The sequence below is a fragment of the Fukomys damarensis genome, unplaced genomic scaffold (genome assembly GCF_012274545.1).
Source record: "Fukomys damarensis isolate Sample0158 unplaced genomic scaffold, DMR_v1.0_HiC HiC_scaffold_16, whole genome shotgun sequence".
In the NCBI taxonomy this organism is placed as follows: Eukaryota; Metazoa; Chordata; class Mammalia; order Rodentia; family Bathyergidae; genus Fukomys; species Fukomys damarensis.
Genome location: NW_022900928.1, coordinates 28,212,123 through 28,233,970, shown reverse-complemented (window position 1 = coordinate 28,233,970; position 21,848 = coordinate 28,212,123). Strand labels below are relative to the sequence as shown.

The 21,848-nt window shown below is 37.6% G+C and overlaps 2 protein-coding genes across 6 annotated transcripts in view; one reads left to right on the top strand and one right to left on the bottom strand.

Annotated features, from left to right (window-relative positions):
• Positions 1-1,440: 1,440 nt before the first annotated feature.
• Positions 1,441-19,686, bottom strand: Spcs2 (signal peptidase complex subunit 2). Its single transcript, XM_010603286.3, has 5 exons — positions 19,527-19,686; positions 8,885-8,968; positions 8,190-8,350; positions 5,742-5,876; positions 1,441-2,678 (listed from the first exon to the last, which is right to left on the bottom strand). The coding sequence occupies exons 1-5, from the start codon at positions 19,629-19,631 to the stop codon at positions 2,492-2,494; spliced, it is 672 nt and encodes a 223-aa protein (XP_010601588.1). The 5' UTR covers positions 19,632-19,686; the 3' UTR covers positions 1,441-2,491.
• A 71-nt stretch (positions 19,687-19,757) lies between these two features.
• Positions 19,758-21,848, top strand: part of Xrra1 (X-ray radiation resistance associated 1) — a 68,140-nt gene continuing 66,049 nt past the window's right edge. For 4 of the 5 annotated variants that reach the window (XM_010603289.2, XM_010603288.2, XM_019204395.2 and 1 more), the window contains exon 1: positions 19,758-19,992. The gene's annotated coding sequence lies outside the window, so the exon portion shown is untranslated. The remainder of the gene's footprint in view (positions 19,993-21,848) is intronic. The other variant, XM_033764215.1, reaches the window with a different exon arrangement.

Below are 21,848 nucleotides of genomic sequence, written 5' to 3'. Positions count from 1 at the left end.
GTCATAAGGCTTGAGCCCGCAGGCAATCATGTGATAAGAAACTGTCCTCAGATGTCAACAGTGCGACCAACTGCAACAAATGGGTGGGCTGATAACTCACTCAATGTTTAAACTGGTTTTCAGAGTCACAGATCCACAAAGTCCAAAGTCTCCAAGTGGGATCATGTGCAGATTTTAGGGATTGTGGCATTCATTGCTTTTTATAATAAGAGATATTCATATATGTGGGCACTTCTGGGACATAAGGAGTCTTCATAATCTCAAAGGATATTCTCTAAAACCGCTTTAATAGAGATTTTGCCCTAGAAAGAAAAGGGATTTGCCCAAGCTCATAAATTAGAAGCTAAGAATCAATCCAGGTTTTTTGTCATATCACTTGAGAACTTATTTTCCCACCTTTCCCCCGTCACACTTTCTCTTGGGATGGTGCAAATTTTGGGGGAAAACATCCATCAGTTATCAATAAGAGAAAAGCTGAAATATGAACATTGATACTGTGGAATATTATGCAGCTACTAAAATGACTTTATATAGACACAAAAAGCACCTTAAAATTGTTTTAAAAACAAATTACAAAGCTGGAACAGTAGGGTAACTGATAGTCCCAACTACTGGGGTAGGGGCTGAGGAGGGAGGCTCACTTCAGTGCATGAGTTTGAGATCAGCCTGACAACATAGGTGAACCCCCAACTTTTTTTTTTTTTTTTGCTGTACTGGGGATCAAACTCAGGACCTTGCACTCGCAAGGCAAGCACGGTGCCACTGAGCTAAATCCCTGGACCTTGAACACCCATCTTAATAAAATTAAAAAAAAAACAAAAACAAAAAACCCACAGGACATATAGCAACAAAATTGGAATTTTTATTTAAAAAAGTTTGTATATGTAAAGAGAAAGATACAGCAGTTATCAAAGAACTCCAAGCAGTCATAATGGAGAGGGTTATTCACTGTCTATATCCACAAGCCTTGAAACTCGTGTCTAACAGTAACTCCTCTATTGTAAAAGTATAATTATCTGATTACATACTTTCAAAAGTTTTAAGTGGTTCACAGGGTTGGAATTATCACCTTAAAAAAATTTAAAAAGGAAACTAGAAGCTCAGAGAATTCCATGACTTATCCAAGGATTACAGGAGTGAAGGTACAGTACAGAATCCAAGGCTTCAATTTCCAATCCAGTGTTGCTCAACAATCTTCCACTGAGTCATGCTAGACAGGGCACTTGCAACTCCAACAGGAAAATGATATAAGGGTAATTATTTTAAACAAGCTGAACAGTTTTGGATATTATGCTCAGCTGGAAATGTACTTTTGCAGGGCTGGAGGGACAACATTTCTAAATGTCACAGGATCTGGGCAAGTGCCTTGTTCTTCTCCTACCAGAAAAGCCATGTAAACCATCTTCTCTCACCTCTGTATCTGACACCTGTCATGCTAGGAAATACTAGAAAAGATGCTGCTGTGTTGTTTGCGGGAACATAAGACTCTGGGATTAGACTACCCAGGTTTAAATCCCCATACTAGCATTAGCTATGTAACAGGTTATTCAACTTACATGTCTCTTCTTCCTCATCTGTGAAGTGGGGATAATCATAGCACCTACCTTTTAGAGTTGCTGTGAGCATTAATGAGTTAATACATGTAAATTATGGGGTAGGAACGAAGTACTGAGTGTTATGATTAGGTCCTTAGCTAAGGTTCTCAGGGGCCTTTGAATAGTGAAGCAGCCTAGAGACTAAAAAACACCTATGGTAATAGTAAAATCTGTAATACTTGCTGCTCTGTTCCTTCCATCAAGACTATGACTTTTTTCACATCTTTCCTTTTATTGAAAAAACATTTTAGAAAATGGTAGTTAATAAAAGGCATGAACAAATCAACAGGGATATACCAGTGGAAAACACAGACAAAACAAAATTAAAAATGTCACTGGTTTCTTTAATTGGTTAAGTGCACAAAATGTGACAGGCAAATTTGTTTTAAACAAATTGAAAAGCTTTTTAAAAAAATTTTCCCCAAGTCAGACATATACACACCCACAAAAATGGTGTGGTAACAGAAAGCTGTCATACACAAGTTGTATCCTGAATTCTTTAGGGAAACAGTTGCTGAAACAGGAATTAACATAAAGTTAACAGGTTAATAATTTTAGAAAACTGAGTCTTTAAATGTTGCATGGCACAAAGCTATACTATGTAAAATAGTGCTAGGTATGACAGGAAAATTCTAGATAGCTTCCAGAAAAAATGCCTTTCCAGAAAAGCAAATCAAAACAACACAGCAGACTAAGGAAGCTACAGCTAGACACCAGAACTACGTCTCATATCTGCACTAGAAAATCCTACCTATCCAGAATGGACTAAAATTTCAAGACAAAACAGGGATGTTTTTAACAATTCTTATTTTACTCATTTTAAGTTCTGTTTCTTCACCCTACCCACCCAGTAATTCAGCATGATCCAACACAAAGAGGACTGCTCTTAGAATTAGCTATTTTGTTTTTCTTTCTGCAGCCAGACTATCATGGAGCCTGGATATTTCAGGTTCATATGCATCCATGACCAGTGTCCCACTATGGTCAAAAAACTTTGCAATGGACTTGGTAAACTCGGCTTCCCGCTGCTGCTTTGTTCTCCCACTGATGAAGGTCAGCTTCAGGGTGTATTTGTCATCAAACCTAAGCACCAGAGTAAAGATAACAAATAAAAAACCAAACAGAGATTCAACCAATAACAATACAGCACCAAGTATTTCCAAAGGCCTGGGATACACTGGGCACTGGGGATATAAGGAACACACACTTTTTTTTTGAAACAATCACCCAGGGTTCTAACCATCTTTGAGATACAATTCTGATTCTTAAGTGTGGACACATCTTTCCTGCTTTAATTAAAAGCATATCTCTTACCATGTCTTAGACTGGCAAGCCATATAAACCATCTTCTCTCACCTCTGGATCTGGCACTGGTCATGCTAGAAGAATCTAACAGGCTCTTTTTTCCTATCTCACCTGGCTAGTTCATGTCTGTTAAGAATATATTTGGGCATAATTTTTTTCTGGGAATGCCTCCCATTCTGGGTTACATGTGTCTCCTTTGTCTTTCAAAGAACCATCAATCAATATTCAAATCAAATACTGCATACCTATTACATACCAGGTTTATTGATATCCTCCCATGATATCAATGCAATATTACTGAAATATTTGTGTATGTGTCCTTCACCAGACTAGGAGGTTACTGAGAGTAAGGATTTTTGTCTTGTTTTCTAATCTTAGCTTGGCACATAACAGGAAATCACAATTTTATGAGTGAAGAACCACTGCTTTCAAGAAGGCTCCCCAATTCCAGAATGCTTTAGCCCTTATAATCTGTAAACAACAAGTCCGAGGTTCCACTCTGACCCCAATTCAATATCCACAGCTTTCTTACATGAACTCTAGAGAGTAAGGATTTTTGTCTTGTTTTCTAATCTTAGCTTGGCACATAACAGGAAATCACAATTTTATGAGTGAAGAACCACTGCTTTCAAGAAGGCTCCCCAATTCCAGAACTCTTTAGCCCTTATAATCTGTAAACAACAAGTCCGAGGTTCCACTCTGACCCCAATTCAATATCCACAGCTTTCTTACATGAACTCTAGAGATTCCTTAATGACATCCTAAGGTTCCCTAAAGGCATTTTCTTTTTTTTTTTTTTTGGTATTGAAGATCGAACTCGGGTCCTTGCACTTGAGGCAGGTGGCAGCACCACTGAGCTAAATCCCTGGCCCTAGGCCTTACTCTTTCCACCCATTCAAGAACATTTAATGATACCAACTTCTGGTAGGCTGACATACTCTCATCACCTGTTTCTATCACCATTTATGAAGGCACATTTTGTGAATTACTGTGCAAAAATTCTCTTTAGATAAAGCATTTCCTTGAGCTTGTATTTCAGCATTAAATAGGGAAGCTCCTACTTACTTTTAAGATTACTATCATGGTTAGAATGGTTTCTGAGCATTAATTAGTGTTCAAAAATCACAGCCCTTTAATAAATTGCTGGTCTAGGGAATAACCTCCAACTTAGACAACTAGTAGTGAAGGCCCCTGAACTACTTTTGACACCTCAAGAAATTACTCAACCTCTGACCACTTACTGCTAATTCTCATCACAATAACTTGGATTTCTGAGGCCAGTTTTATTGGCAGTTACACATTGCTTCGATGGCAGAACATTTCAGGAATTGCAATCTGATGGATTTTAGAAAATTATTAGTTAATTCAAATATTTACTGAGCCTCACCCTTTACGTGTCAGGCAGTTTTAGATATATAGCAGTGGCCAAGCGAGCATGGTGGCTCATGCCTGTAATTCCAGCACTTGGGAGGCTGAGGTAGGAGGATCACTGCAAGTTTGAGGCCAGCCTGAGCTGTACAGTGAGTTCAAGACTAGCCTTAACTATATAGGGAGACCCTGTCTCAAAAAAAAGCAAGGAACGGCCAAAAAAAATGTCTGGCTTTAGTAACTTTCATTTTAGTGTCCATAAGAGACAGGAAAACAAACAATAACAGAAAAAGATGTTCTTTTACATATGGTAAACAGGAAAGATTTCACTAAGTAAATGCTTGAACAGAACCCTTAAAAAAGAGAGTAAGTTATCTGGGCAAAGTGTCTTCCAGGGAGAGGAAAAAATCCAAAAGCCCTGATGCAGAAATATGCCCCAAATACGTGAAAAACAGAAAGTGAGCAATGTGAACAGAGTGAAGTGCAAAGATGATGATGCTGTATTAGTTAGCTTTATACAGATGATAATTACTGAGGACCTACTACATGCTAGGAAGTATTCCATGTGTTTTTAGTTAGTGACTAAATTCTAGGCTCAAATTTGGACTTCCTACTCTACCATTGTTGAGCTGTTTGGTGTTACAAAAATTAATTCAACATTTTGGGCCTGTGTTTGTATCTATAAAATTGGTATTTTTAGTTTTAGAGATCATGTATTCAGCACAATACCCAATATACAGCAATATACACAATACCCAATACAGCAAATGTTCAGCAGATGTTTGTTGTATTGTAACTGCTATCTCATGTTCCCAATAACTCTGAATCTTTGTTATTATTACTTGGCAGCACTGGGGGTTGAACCCAGGGCCCCTGGCATCCTAGGCAAGTGCTGCGCTATATCATATCCCAGCCCCTTAAAGTTCAGATACTTTACATGATATACCAAATGTCATATAACTAGGAACAGACTGGACAGGAATATATAACTGAGTCTTAGGTAGCTACAATTTCGGATAAGACGCATGAAGTTATACCTACTACCAGTCAGAAATTGATTCTGGATTATTATTTTTTGTTTTTGCTTTTTGGATTATGTTTTTTCTTGACTACATTGATAATGGAGTCAGGATCAAAGAAGACACTGAAGCTAAATAGGAGTTCTTCAAAGATAACTGACCTTACACTTTTGTCCTTTGTTAACTGGACACAAGGAAGAAAGTCATTCTTTGTTCTTCCACCAAAGTGCTATTTTCTCCCAAGGTTCTTCCTCAGAGCATTGCTGTGATAATGCAATCTTATAATTACAGTGCTAGAATAAACCTCCTAAGTAATTCACACCTTTTCCTTCATTTTACATGACTAACACTATAATCTGCACAGAATATGCACACGATAGTTTGTTGTTAATAATGACCACCTCCCAAGCAAATCCAACTCCAGGATTTAAGAATCTGGAAGAACAACTGTTACCTTTTGAGACTGGAAGACAGTTGCCAAATATCATCGGGATCCATCCCTGTAGGATCTTTCCTGTGAGCCACAAGAAAGATGCTCTTCTCCTTATATGAGGTATAAATGGTTAGAATCCCCATCATCACAAAATAGGTTCAAAGAAAGTTAAGGTGAAAACACAAACATGCAAACAAAAGAGAAGTAAAAATGTGACAAGTAAGAGCCATGAAAAATTTCATGACAGCCCTGAAGAAAACAGTACGTTTTCTGCTACTACAAAAACACTGAAAATTTAGCTATTTCATTTTCATCTTTATGTGTATGCACCAAGAGAAGAAAAACTGTCTCTGGTTAATTATTCAAATACCTCTAAAAGGAGGAGAAAAGGAACAAGGGGCAAACTAGCTCTCATCTTTTATGTTGGAGGACAACAGATGTAAGATCCTGTCACTAGTTTGTCAAAGTTTTGTTATAAGTTGTGATAATTTCTCTACTAAAAAACACAATCATCACAGTGGACTTGACCACATGCAACCAATTTCAAGAGTTATTACAAGAAAGCTGACTTCAAAATAGTTTACTACATGTTCAGTTACTTCCCGTATTAGTATAGATTCATTACATTCAGCTTTTGACAGCACTCTCACATTGGAGCCAAAAACTGGCTCACCTGGGAGTTTTATGTATACTGTACATTTTAAATTTTATTAACAAGAGAGACAAAGTATACTACAAAGCATATGGACTTTAGAGTGAGTTAAATCCTACATGCGAATCTTGGCCTTTAACCAGTGTAACTGTGACAAATTACTTTCTACCTCAAGTATCCTTACCTCTAACTGGAAATATTACTGACATTTTAGAGATGTTCTGAGGCTTAAATACAGTTTAGTACAAAGAAGGCATTTATAATAGCAGTCACTACTATTACATAGAAAACTGATGTGCTTATGAGATCTTCCTTTGTTTTAAACAAAGATAACCAAACTAATATCAAAGTAGTTCTCCCAGAAGACCATAGGTTTGTGATGATGCTGTTGTCATTGTCCAAATCACTTTGGAACTGCCTTGGGAACCATCTCCAGAACCTATGGCATATCTTTCTGAATTGCCTTAATAGTGAAAACTTCATATTGCAAAGATTAATATGACAACTAAAAGGAGTCAAGGATCACTTGATGTCAATTCTAGGGACTATGATGGGGCATCAATTTGGATAATACTATTTTTGACCAAGATCTGCTTTATTACATGGTTTGTTAACTGTCTCTAAAGGCAGAATTTCTTATGGCTATATTGTTTAATGATTTGTTTTAAACAACTCTTAACAGTGTTGGCACACAGCAGACACTAGCAAGATGTAACTATTAGTAGAGATGCATGTACTAATTTATGTGAAGATACCAATTACATTTAAATTAAAAGTAAAGTGCAAAGCAGAATGCACAGAGAGACTATAAAGTATGCACAAATGGACTCGTAATAAAACAACTGTTAATTTTTGTAATAAGAGTAATAATGTGAATTCTATGTATTCAACCCTTTCAGAAAAAAACAAGCTAGGTTAAGTGACAACCATCCACATTTACCAGAAAAAGAAGAGGAAATTCTTCCAGATTTGCAATGGGATTACAAACTCAGTGTAAATTCATTAATAAGCCTAACCTAGCAAACATCATAGTTTACCCTAGTCAGACTTGAGTGTGTCAGAATACTTACATTAGCCTACAGTTGGGCAAAATCACCTAACACAATGCCTATTTTATAATAATGTGCTGAATATCTCATTAATTCACTAAACACTACAATAAAAGTAAAGACCTCTTTCATACCTTCATACAGCTGGAAAATCTTAAAACATTTTATGTTGGAAATTGTATTATATACCAAATGCATTACAAAATATCTCATTTAATCTTTATGATAATTCTGAATGTGTATTACCCATATTTATATTCTGAGAGTTTCAAAAGAGTTGGCACCAGGTCACAAACATCCTGGATTTCAAGCTCCAGAAAAGGTTCTTAATTCTACCATAACAGAAGCCAAACTTACAACTTATGCTCAGTGTCTTTAGTCTAGCCCCTCAGCTTCAAGGACGCTTGACACAGATATGAAATCTTCAAACTCTAATGCTCTTCTAATATCCTAGAATGAGTGGCTTCAAACAGGCTGGTCAAATGGGAAAAGTTCTGGGCTAGAAGTGAAAAGGGCCAGGCCTCAATGATACTATGTGCTTTGTTATTAAGTGTTCATATTATCATAACCTCTACAATAACTAAAGTGAATTACAGATTTTAAAAAACCTAGTAAACATAAAATAGGAACAGCACCATGTGAATTTAGATGCCCACAGCTCATTATGTTAAATTCTAAGAGCAAAAGGCCTTAAAATAAAGTTTTCATGGGGAGAAGTATCAGTAGAAATTTCAAAGACGTATGAGAAAACCTAAGCATTAAGGATATAATATGACACACAAAGCCAAAACTGGCTTAGACTCTGGAAAAGGGTGCATATAATCCCAAATCAAAGCCACTATAGCAAAGAAACAGGAGATGGTACAGATGGTGAGGCGACCGTCGATTAGGCCAAAATTCTCCACATATTTGTACTTTTCCAGGAGTACCTAGAAAGAAGAATAAGGAATCAAGCTAAGAGGAATGCTTCTTTCCTATACCCACTGGTATCTTGACTTCTACAATAAAAATTCTATCAAGAATTACATAAGTGGACAAATAATTCTCTCCAGTTAGTATTTTATCACTCTAAGCAAAGACTCATGCTGTTAATAAAAGAGCTCAGAGAAATATTTCATCAGTTCCTTATGTGAAATTTTTAAAACTCTCAACTTTTCTCATAGATACAGCTAGAATTTTCTTTTTCCTTTTCAAATGAAGAGATGACTAATCACAGGTGAGTATCCTATCTTTTCTAACCTTTTGTGTTCTGACATAATTAATCTCAACTTTCTTGAGGTAGCTTACATTTATATTTTAACGCAATTCCTCCTACTTATTGAGAGAATTTTAGAAATTGCTGTCTAGCTCAATTTCTAACCTGAATACTAAAGTCATTCCAAGTCTAGTAATAGGAGAAAAGATCCCAGGAAGATAATCCGTCATCTCTATACGTGCTCATGGATGACTCTTCAAGAAAGTACCTTTTTGGCAGAATCATCTAAAGAATTTTTCACAGCAGATCCATCCCATTTGTCAATTTTTACAGGTTTATCATCAATCTTCCACTGTAAAGCAAACAGAAAAGCTGTACATCATGAAATGTAGCATCTTACTGAAAGTGAGCTATTTTTTGAAAGCATTCTCAACTACATATAGCATTTATTCTTTTTTGTTTTTTGAGACAGGGTCTCACTGTGTAGCTCAGGCTGGCCTTGAACTCACTATGTAGCCCAGGCTGGCCTTGAACTTGTGAAGATCTTCCTGCCACAGTCTTCTGAGTGCTGGGATTACAGGCACGTACTATCAAGACCAGCAGCATTTATTCTTTATCTTCTGACGTTAGAGAGCTAGAAAACAAAATAAAAATGAGGTTGAAGGAGATTAGGTCACTAGAATCAGGTGGTAGTCACATGATATTGCCAATCTCCATGCAGAAAAGTCAAACTCTTTAAGCTCAGAACAAGAATATTTAGAAGGGCTAAAGATTATATCTGCAAACCATCCTCATTTTACCCAAATGAGAATACAGAAAAGAATCCTATTTTCATTGTTTCATTCTGGAACACAAAACTCAAGGAATACAGATATAGGAATTTACAGAAATTAACAAAACAGGAGAGGGTCTCCTTTGATATTTGTTTTCATTTTACAACTTTCGTATAAAAACAACCAACCAGCAGACAATTTAAAATTCAACTGACTTTCGAGCCAGGGATCAAGCTCAGTGACACCAGCCTGCCTTGCAAGCGCAAGGTCCTAAGTTCAACCCCCGGTACTGTAAAAATTTAAAAAAAAATTTTTTAATTGACTTTAAAATGGATTTAGAAAACATACCTCCTCAAACTTTTGGGGGGACATTTGAGGGAATTGTAATTCTTTACACAAAAAAGAAAAACTAAAATTTCCTAAGAATAAAACCACAAGTAAATCACATTTTTTTTCTTTCGTACCTTATCATTTTTCTTTGACAAAATTACTCATGGTAGCATTTTGTAATACTGAGTCTTACAACTTGCCAGCCTACAAATCAAACATGACACTTAGTTTTGTATTTTTTGCGGGGGTGGGGTAGTAGGGATCGAACTCATGACCTTGCCCTTGCAAGGCAGGTGGCAGTGCCAATGAACTAAATCCCTGGCCCAACATGACATCTAGTTTTAAAAATACAAATTGAATCAAGAAGAAATTGAATAAAACACAGAAGGAGGCATTATAGAACATGCTGATATAGCCTCAGCTATAATTCCATTGTCTGACACCTTAAAGCTATCTTCAATATGTGGAGCAAGAACATTTTCAGTGACATATAAATTATAAGGTTGTAATTTAATTTCTGAAGAGATAGAAACATCTACTTTATATATAATGAAACACCTAGCCCATTTCAAAGCAAACGCTATCTCTGATATAGGAGGGAAAAATACCTGAAAAGGGGCAGGGGGCACTGACAATAGATGCTTATTTTTCTGATTGCTATTTCCCATCAATCTCAAAAACTGCTCAACTGAAACATATGTTACTCATGTTCTCTTTGCTGCTATTCAGGGTATTTCAGAAACTCTTTTACCCCTCACTTTCACCTTGCTTAAAACCAAGTAGAAAATTCAATAAAAAGACAAAGCCAAAAAACAAACAAACAAACCCAAAACAAATGAACAAAAAGAGCAAAGGTTAATAAAATATTTTATATTGACTTCACAGGTTAAATTATTTCAAAGGGCAGTACGCAGAAATGAGTTAATTTATGAATAAGATTATTACCTTCAAAAAACTGGCTTGCAAAGATGGTCCTTGGCTGAAATCTGTTTAACAGTTCCCAACACTAATATATAATATTCTCTAAGCAATTAGAGTTAATTTGCCTAAACTGTTTGTATAAACCATGTGATTTATGCTGAACACCTTGTCCTTTGAGAGTCTGGCACAGCTAGGCAGAAGGTGCTTAGTTTAGCCAGCCCTGAAGAAAAGCAGGCACTGAGTCCCCTAACAAGCTTCCCTTAGAAGACACTTCATATGTTCTGCCACAACTCTCTGCTGAGGAATTAAACATTCCTAAGGGACTCCAAAGGCAGAGGACTCAGAATGTTGTACTTAGTTTCTTCTGGACTTCATCCCATACAGCTTTTCCCTTTGCTGATATTGCTTTGTATCCTTCTGCTATAATAAATCTTATCCATTCCTAGCACTATATGCTGAGTCCTATGAGTCCTTCTAGCAAATCATTAGTCTCGGTATTCTTGGGGACCCTAGATATGGGTAATACTGTATTGCCAACTATAAGATATATCAGATGCTATAATTTAATACACAATTCCTCTTCTCATTCTTTCTGGCATATTATAGATAAAAGCATTCTGGGACAATCACCAATTGTATAATGTTATGGTTTAGATCAAGAATGACCCCCCTGAAAAAATAAGAACCAAGATACATCATGTAAAGGTACAAGTTCCCAATGATAAATGTGAATGTACTGTATCTCTAAAATGTACCAATAAAAGAATTTAAGTGGAAAAAAAAAGAATGCCCCCCCTCAAAAGCTCATGTGTGCAGAGGCAGGGCTTCTAGAAGGTGACTGGATCAAGGCGTCACCATAGCTGAATGTGATGTTAGGAAGCGAGGCCTGGAAGAGGCAGGTCACTGGGGTTGTGATCTAGAAGGGCATTATCTCCTTCTCCAGATCCTTTCTCCCTCTGCTTCTTGGCTGCCATGTGATGAGCAGTTTTCCTCTAACCAGGCCCTTCCACCATGCCATTTTTGCCTTGCAGCCAGCCAATGAGTGACTGTAACCATAAGTCAAGATTAGTCTCTCCTCCTTCAAGTTGTGATTGTTGAGTATTCTGTCTCAGCTACAACAAAGTGACTTAGACAAATGTATTTACTTAGTTATTATCTGTACCAAGATCATATACATACAGTTAGAAGAATAAGTCACATGAATTGAATTAAAAAAAAAAAAGGCAGTCCCTGCTTTTCCTTAAGCGCCTAGCATGGTCACTTCCTACTCTCAGAAGAGGGGCAACTATTTTCATTTCCTTTAGCTCATGTTTTGATTACCTCTGTATCTCTTTTTTTTTTTTTTTTGTACTGGGGATTGAACTTTGGTCCTAATGCTTACGAGGTAGGCAGCAGAACCATTGAGCTAAATCCCCAGCCCAGTATCTCTTTTCAAAAAATTGATACTGTTATTTCTTTTCAGTTTTTCACATATTGACTTCTTCCTAGGAAAGGTGAGATTTAGCTGTTTTACCAACTGCCACGCTTTTTCCCCTGCTTCTCTCAAGCTTTTTAAATAGTTATAGATTAGTATTGATCTGGTCCTATATAATACCTTAATTTTGGTTAGATCATGATTTGGTTGAAGTTCACATTATAACCATAAATGCTACTCACAAATGAATCTTTAGTATACCAGAAAAACTTTTTACTTTCTACATAGGATTTTTTATGTTGTTGTTTTTAATCAAACAGTATATTCATTACTTTTATTTCCAAGTTCTACAAGTATTTAAATCTCCTATCAATATACACAAACACATTCAGCATTCTGGGAATTCATCTTCTTAGAGAAACCTCTCTTGGAGACTTCAGACTTGGCTGTTTTTCAGGCCTGCTGCATAAGTGTCATCTTTGACCTTTTACTATGATGTTGGGGTTACCTTAATCCTCCTCGAACTAGACCCCCTTTTTCTAGACAGGATTTCTCTTTCCTAGATTAACTAATCCCTTGATCTGGTGAAGTATATCTTTTAGTGGTATCCTTGAAAAAGGAACATGGGAAATAAATTTAGAGATCTTACAAGTCTAAAAACGGAAAATGTCCTTTAACTCTACCCTCATACATGAATACAGTGTCTCCTCAAAAGTTTGAACTTTTTTCCCCATTGTGCTGGAGCTTGAACCCAAGGCCTCTATACTGAGCTGCTATTAATTTAAAACTATATAATAAACTACATCATGTTTTGTCTTCCCTGCTAGGTAACAGAAACAACCCATTTTTTTTGTCTTCTCTGAGCCAAAGAAATAATATCAGTGACTATTAATTTTGATAAACTGTATGAACACTTGGAAGAAAAAGGGAAAAGATTTCTAAACTGTCAACTTCTAGCTTAAGTTAACCAAATGTATACATGGCTAAACTTATCTCACTTTGTTTTTGTTTAAGAATTTCTTTTTGGCGGGGACAGGAACTCTGGTCTTTGGGCTTGTGAGGCAGGTGGCGGAATCACTGAGCTAAATCCTCGGACCTGTTCAAGAATTTCTTTACAGAATGAAAAACAGGCATCCTACCTATTTTCCAGGAATAACTACTTTCCCTTGAATGCAAACATGTGCTATACATTGTGCTATTTATATACACTACCTAATGTAATCCCACAGTTACTACCTTTTACAGGTAGAACAAGGGTTTAAAAAACTTGCCAAATGTGTACACTAGAAGTGGTAAAGCCAAGACTCAATCAAGCTTTCATAATTGTTAGAACTCATGTTTCTTCACTATTTCACAATACTTATAAATATAAGGAATTATTAACCATCAAACAACAACAAAATAACTAGAAACAAAGAACTTGAAGCAGAGATCCCTAAAGTGACAGTTATACAAGGTACCTTGATTCCTACCAAGCTCCAATTAATATGAATAACCTAAAAAGAACTGAATATGCTCACAAAACCCGAAGAATATTAAAAAAAACTTTGAATTTCCCTTTTTCCTTAATTTAAAATCAATTGCAAACACACTCAAAACAATTTTTAAAAAATCACTTCCCTACACTACCAACAGAAGAAGCAGGGAACCATCGATCAAAACAGTATACTTGATGCCAAATGCGGCTGGCTACCCAGTTCAGAGAAAGGCATGTGATGACTTTGATAGAACACTGAAGACTCATTTCATTTACAATTCTCCACTGCACATTTGAATAAAAAGTTCTACAAGGAGATTTCACTGCATGTATGACATCAAGAATCCCACTTTTAAAGTGTTATAAAGGATATTTAACACAACCCAGGTTTGAAGGATATGTAAACAATGCAGAGGCCAGGAATTTAGCTCAGTGGTGCCACCACCTGCCTCGCAAGCTCAAGGTCCCAAGTTTGATCCTGGTACCAAACTAAACAACAAAAACCAATGTAAAAAGTCATTTTTCTGAATTAACTTGATTTGGGGATTACAGCCTTCTGTTCCGTACACATCCTATGGCCTTGAGAGGGTGGGTTAAAAAAGGGACAATATTCTTAGTCATAAAGGTATGCCAAGCAAAACAAAATTATTGAGTATAATGTAGCATGATCATTCCCCATTGTCTTATTTTAATACAGTGAAAGCAGAAGCCATGCAGTGATATCAAACACTTCAGTAGATTGCTTCAAAAGTTCCTTCTCAATTCACACTGAGGAGATGAAGGAGACCAAGGGTGAAGGTGGCGTCAATGAAAGTATCCCACTCTGATTTAGAAAGTGAACAAGATAATAAATGTTTCTCTCCCTTCTTTGGTCTAACCTAGTTCAGAAACAGATTTAAACTGCAATGGGAGAAAGCAGTAGGAAATGAAGTATTAGTTACAAAGCTGAAGAACTTTATTCTGAAGCAGACAATGAACCATTTTAAACAGAATTAACAATCAAATTTGTTTTTTGTTTTCTTTAAAGTCAGTTTAGTGGCAACCTGGCAGATGGTCTGGAGAAGAGTAACACCAGAGACAAACACATCAGATGGGCCTGATATAAGTGTAGAACCTGAATGTTCAATGGAGGAGCAGCAGAGGGGTGAAAAGCAAACATGAAGTAGGACTGACAGAACTTAGTTACAAGGAGTATAAAGGAGAAGAGACAGTGATGATTATCTACCAGAACTGTTATTTTTCAAGAGAAAGAACACATGAAGAAAGAAAGAGAATACCCCTCCGTATATGCTGAGTTTAAGATATTTAAGATCTACAGGTATATTTTACTTCTTGTGATACAGAATTTTCTAAACAAAAATAAGGAGATAATGAAAATTGATGGTAGACCCAGAAGGATGACCTTACTCGATTTGTAAATATATATGCGCCCCTACCTCTCACATGTACACATTTAGCAAGAAAAGATCAGTGGTAAGTTCAAAAAATAAGGAAAAAAATTCAACTTGGGAATAAAATGATGTCTATTTTAAAAATGTGTACTGTCATTTAATTTACATCCCAGTTCAGAAAATCTGTATCTTAAAGAGAGATTATAGCTCTTAGAAGTACACTCAATTTTCACTTTCAAACCATTTTTGTTAAAAATGGCTAAGAAATACTGCAAAAAAAATTTACTGGCATACAACTGCTGTTTAGTGGTTGGATTTATCACTGGAGTTATGCATACATTAGAATAACGGTATCAATTAAATTATGAACACATACATTAGTGGCACCTACCAAAAAAATGATTCTCTGCTCTGTTACAAACTATGCGTTAGTAGTGACTAGGCTGCTTCTACACTTAGCTTGGCCCCGAGAAGTTTACACTATTGCAGGTCTTTGGGAGCCAGCACCAGTTACTTAAACATTCCACCACTGGTCCCTTTATCCTGTGAGACTAAAGGGTGAAAATGCTCAAAATAAAAACTACAGTGAAAAAGATGTCAGGTAAGTCCTTTTGCTAGAGAGGTGGGTACTTTGTCCAAGAACACACAACTGTTAGGTGGCAGAATCAGAATTCAAAGCTAGATAACCAGTTTGGCTCCACAGCTTATATCCTCAATCATATACTAAAAGCTGTGTTTTATAAATACCAAAGCTGTGGTTTAAAAACAGGCTGACAGCCCAACCAAAAGACAGAATGTAGGAATAAGGTTAAAAATAATCTAGATACAGCTTCAGGAAAGCAGAGTTGAACATTACCTATCAATTTAATAGCTAAAACAAATGAAACAAGGAGCTTTTCTTTACAGTTGCCATGTAGAACAAAATACCTTCATAAATTTTGGGCAAAGTAATTTGCTGCAATGAATTAAGTCATTCTGTAATGAAGACTAGAAGATTCAATTTGCATACTTATTTTTAAAATCAGGAAATAAGAACTACTGTGTTCTTAAAAGTCAGTTTCAGAGGAGCAGAAATCTACATCTGTTTTAAGAAAGTTTAACACATTTGCATCTCTTTATTACATTTCTTTATAGCAAATGAAACTACAACTGGAGAAATAAAATTAAATCCCTTCCACAAAAAATCAAGACGAATCAAAGAGAGTGTATTAGAGGTGACAGCCCCACATTCCCACAGAACAAGACTCTCTCTATTCATTCATATCCTACTCCACTTAGAACAGTTTCCCATGTTCTCTTTCACAGGACCTCAGTTTTCACACTTAGAGGAACCATTCTCTAAAGCTGTTTCTGAAGGCTGATGTGGTATTTTCTCTGCTAAACTCAATGCTGTAAGCACTTCCTCTCTGTTGATCACTACAGAGAAACCCTGAGAAATTAGATACAAGTGGGTGGAGCAATACAAAAGAATATGTCATTATTAAGTGACAGTCTAAGTGAAGTAAGTTCTACAGGAATTTAGGAGTATGAATAGTTCAATGTAAAGCTGAAACAGTTGTCCAAGAGAAAAACACTTGAACATCTCTTTGTTTTCTCTTCTGTCCCTCACTTCTTAAATATTCCAAGTGCTCCTCTAAGCCTTTTAATCAATTTTTCTGTTATTTATGTTTCATCATCTTGTCATTCCATTTTTATATAGTCCTTTACAACGAATGTTTCCAATACTACACAACTTAACCTTTGCTATAATTCTATAATACATATGAGGGTCTAGGGTTCAACTGTTGTAAGGAAAACGCAAGTTCAGTAACATTTTAAGTTACCCAAGGCCATGTGGCTTTTAACATAGAATTCAAACTTACTTTTCAAGAAATCCTATATACTAGCATGGCATATAGCCTTATTAGAAAGCTTCTAATTTCTATCTTTTCAAATTACCTGGACAGTTTTCCTATAACTACTTTTTATCATCTCAAAGTCCTTCAACAATTTCCTACTCCTACTCTGAGCAATCCAAGGCCTCCTCCATCTGTCACTACAGTTCTTTATAGAACCTTTCAGTTAACTCACTACTTGAGAGACCTCAGGCACTACCACATCCTGTGCACCTTTGCTCAAGGAGACTTTTTATCTGATATGCTTTTCCTCTCTTCTCCTCAAAATAAGGACCAACTTCTACTCTCAGGTATGAGCCTTGGGCAGGGGGTGGTCTCAATCGTACCAATTAGATCTCAAGAATCTCTCTCTCTCTGTAAAAAGCACCCATTTGAATATACCATACACTTCCTTATATATACTTAATATTCTGAATATCCTATCTCCTATATTCAGCTATTCCCAGTACTCTACAATAATTGTAATTTTGATGCAGTCCCCTGCCATTATGTATTTGTATTGGACACTACCAGGTATAGAGGTTGTTGATGTATATTGTCTTATTTAATTCTCCCAAAAAAACTATAATGAAGGTAAACTCAGTGAGTTTACTAGTTTTCACCCTGTTTGTAAATGGTGGAGATAATTCAAAGTAAAAAATCTTATAATCCCCAAATCTAGGTTCTAGTAACATGATGATGTCATACATAATAGTTGACCTTTTGTATTCACAGACTGCACATTTGCAGATCAACCAATCATGGACTGTAATACATATTCAGGAAAAAACTGCATCTGTCCTAAACTTCTTTTTTCTCACCATTATTCCCTAAAGAATTGTATTAGTCACCTTTCTCATTGCTGGGACAAACTACCTGACACCTACAACTTAAAGGATATGAAGTTTATTTGGCTCACTGTTTCAGGGGATTCAGTTCATGGCACACTAGTTCCTAGGCAGAAACATCACGGCAGAAGACCATGGTAAAGCAAAGATGTTCATTTCACAGAAGCCAGGAAGAAAGAAGGGGAACAGGGCCAGGGACCAGATATAGAGCCCAAGGTCGCACCTCTATAACCAACTTAGACATACCCAGAAGTATGCTTTACTAATTCCCTCAGAGGATCTCAAGCTAATTAACCTTAGCTGTCCCAAGAATACAGCATAACATGTATTCATAGAGCATTTACATTATACTAGTTATTATATGTAATGTACAGATAACTTGCAGTATACTACAGGATGTGCATATATTATACACAAATATTACATTTGAGCAGTAATGAGGAAAAGTATATTGGATAAGAAAGTCTCCTTACATTCATATAAGGGACTTGAACTTCTTTGGATACTAAAATATGTATAGGGGGTGGGGGTCCTGGAAGTGAACCTCATTGATACCAAGAGAAATTGTATTTTGTAATCTCTGCTTCAGCAGAAGGTCCATGTTTAATTTAATGTTTGATGATATATGTGGAGAGTAGAGGAAGAACAGTCAGTAAGAAGGAATGAGTACAGGCTGTGAACTGCTCACCCAGCAAAAATAGCAGGATTTGTCTACAAAAATATCTCTCAATTCCCAGGGCTCTCACACATCTTGAAGGAACGTATCATCCCAACCTCCTGAACATGTTTCTATCACAAGTGTGAGAAGCACCTTATAATTAAAAACCAGTGACTTTCAAAAAGATAAGCAAAAAGACCTGGATATGAATCCCTCAATAAGATCATGCATTCCTTCCTTAAGCACCTACCATATATTAAGCACAAGAAAGTTTGAAAGCTTTTCAGTTAAGCTAAACATTATTCTGTCAAAAGCACCATGCTTAATACTTATAAAATGAGCTAAGGCCCTACAAGGAGAAAACTGGAAGGGACCTTAGGTACCTTAAAACTCAATCCCTCACGTGTAGATGAGTAAACACAGGAAGAGCACTCATACTTCAAGGTCACAGAGCTAGAGGAGAACTAGTAGCACCCCAATTTCCATGCAACTGTTTCTTCCAAGATGCTGTGCAACAAACAAGAAATGCCAACTTAGAAGCAGAATCGTTGTCCACCCTCACCCAGTCCTTGTTGCTAGGACTACAGTTAAAATTTTTTTTTCATAGGCAGGGTGGGAAAGGGTCAAGAGGGAGCAGACAGCAGTGCACTTAGTGGCAAACAAGGGGCAAAGAAGGCAAGTAGGCCTTCTTAAGCATCTTAAGGCTTTTTGTCAGCCCTGCAGGGAAGACAATATTCTAATATTTTCATTATGTATTCTTTATAAAAAGGCCGAGAAACTTCAGTAGACGAAAGAACGAGAAGCACTTCGGAAAGTGTAGCAGCACGCGAGAATAACAGTGGGGAGTTTGGGGGATACCGACTTCGCGTGAATTCTTTTAACTATTTGGGCTTCAGGCTTCTTCGTCAGTGAAATGGGCACTTTCAACAGTGACCCCGAGCACAAGGGAAAAGCACTGGCCACATTGAGACGTGAGAGTAATCAAATTACGCGAAGCTATGGTATCCAGAGTCAAGGACCAGGACACTTCTGAGAAGAAAAAAACTAAACAGTAAGGTCGGGTATGAAGTGTAGAGAGAGTTAGCTATAAGTGCACGTTGGTGAGCTAGACAGGGCTTCCCCTCAAGAGGCCATAGAAGATAAGGGGAGCGAGTATGGAAAGGTAGGTTCGCCGCATCCCTAGCATCTCCAGGACTCGACTGTCTCCAGGAACCGACTCCTTACCTTATCCAACAAGCCGCTGCGGCTGCTGCCTGTCCCGACACCAGAGCCACCGCCAGCTCCACCACCGCCACCGCCGCCACTTCTCCCGCCCAGGGCCGCCGCCATCTTGCCAGCTACTTTGTCTCCCTCCCTTCCGACCTGTCCGAAGTCGATTGGCTGAAGCTGCCGATGTGACGCGAGGCGCGATGCCTATCGGAATCCGTAGTGCGGGCGCGTTGACGCCTGGTTGTTAGCGGAAGTGGTCGCGGGGCTTGCCGGGATTTGTAGTTAGACGCTCCGATGGCCGGTTGCGGAGTACACGGCCAATTTAGGCGTCCCCGTTACTAAGGAGTAGGTGGGGAAGATAGTGGCAAACACCACAGTGGAGCGGCTCCGAGATCCCCGGGAGGTTCGCAGGTGCTCATCCTGCCTGACCCGCAAGTCGCCTCGGCGGACTGCTCGGAGGCGGAAGCGACGCCAGAGGCAGGTGTGACTGGAAATTTAGTTTGCGGGAGTTAGTTTCCTCCGCCCCAGACGTTCAGTCTGCGAAGAGGCGGGGAAGAGCTCTTCACTCATCCTTTCTAGCTTTTTAGGGCACTTACCCGATTATTTTTTCAAGTGACTGTCGTCGTCTTATTAGTCATGTTTTGTGTAGAACTTTAATGGACTGAACTCCCACTGTCTTGCCAATCAGTGCCCTTCGTGCATTTACTGTGTATACATCATTCACTTAGTTCTAGAACAAGATAAAGAAACTGAGCAACTTAGTTATTTACAGCCAAAGAGCGTGTATCAGAATCTGGTTTGAAGTCAGGGTTATTTTGTTTTGTTTTGCTTCAAAAGCTATGGTATTTCCCTTTGGCACTCAGCTTTTACAATTTTAAGATGTAATCGTGTTGTATATGTTAATTGATTGTATTCATTCCCCCCCACAAATATTTATTAAGCACTAGTATTGCCTGACCCTGTACTAAGGGATACAAATGGATCACAGTAGACCTGTCACTATTCTAGAGACCTAGAGCGTTGCAATAGTAATAAGCTCCGTTGCATGGCATTTTTTTAAAAATCTCTGTATACCCCCTGTAAGTGCATAAATTATGAAAATAAGAGTTAATTAGTTGCTTACTATGTAGTGGGCCTGTTCTAGTGACTCAGGACATTCCCTGAATAGAACAGACAAATATCTATCGTGGCATGACTTCATTGTGAAAATATGATCGCTAAAGAATATTAGATTCTGGACTAGATTAGATTTCTTGACTTCTGTGAGGTAACTGCTGGCCACTTTGGTCAGATGTCCCTGTAGCTTCTTGCTGTTGTTGTTCAGCCTTTGTAAATTTTTTTTTTTTTTTTTTTTTGTACGGCGGATTAAACCCGCGTCCTTGCGCTTGCGCGGCAGGCACTAGACTCACTGAGCTAAATCCCCAGCCTCATATTTTAAGACCCGGCTCTAATGTCACCTGCTCTATGAAACCTCCCCTGACTTTTGCTTCCTCCTTCTTCACAGACAATATGAAGTTCTCTCCTTGAGCACTTTGTTCATGGCTTGGATTAGCACTCATTAAAATTTATTTGGTAGGCCAGGCCCTTTGTGAGGTGCTTGAGAATAGGTAAGCAGGATCTAGGCCTGATCTTGGAGGGACTCATAGTCTGAGATGGTGGGGTACAGAACAGTCAGGGACACATAGGCCATTATAGCTAACACAGTGTGGTGGAGTGCCTCCATTAAAAAGTGGGTCTGAGCTGGTAACACAGAGGAGGAGGGCCAAACTGAGAACAGGGAAATATAGGAAAGTTATCTGTGAGCCAAGCAAAAAAGAAAGAAGTTTAGTAAGTCAGAGGAATAGAACAAGCGCATATATGCAGGTGTAAATGAGGAACATTACTGCCTCTGTGTGTTCATGTATACATGAGAGAAAGAATGTGAGTATGTGTTTTGGAGATAGGAGGTTCTAGTTACATTGACATTAGCCTTCAAGAGTTGCTGAAGTTAACTAGGAAGGCAACCTCAAGTCTGGAACTTGGACTTTCCCCCTCTACTATAAAGCTACTCTTATTTCTCTTGGGGTTACTTTCTAGAAAATGTTAACTGGGAATTATGTCCTTTCTTGGCCCTTTGGTTGTAGATCCATACCGTCTCACTTAATATTCTTCATAAGAAATTGAAATTTCTATGGTTACTTATGTCTAGTTCTGTATGTTTGAGTTTGATGTGTCCTTTGTGTTATAGGTATAGTAAATATCTTCCCAGGCTGAGTCTTATCTTTCAGTTTTGTTCTTGTGACTTTTATCCTGCAGAAATTTATTTCATTTGAGTAATCATGTCAGTGAACCCTTCTG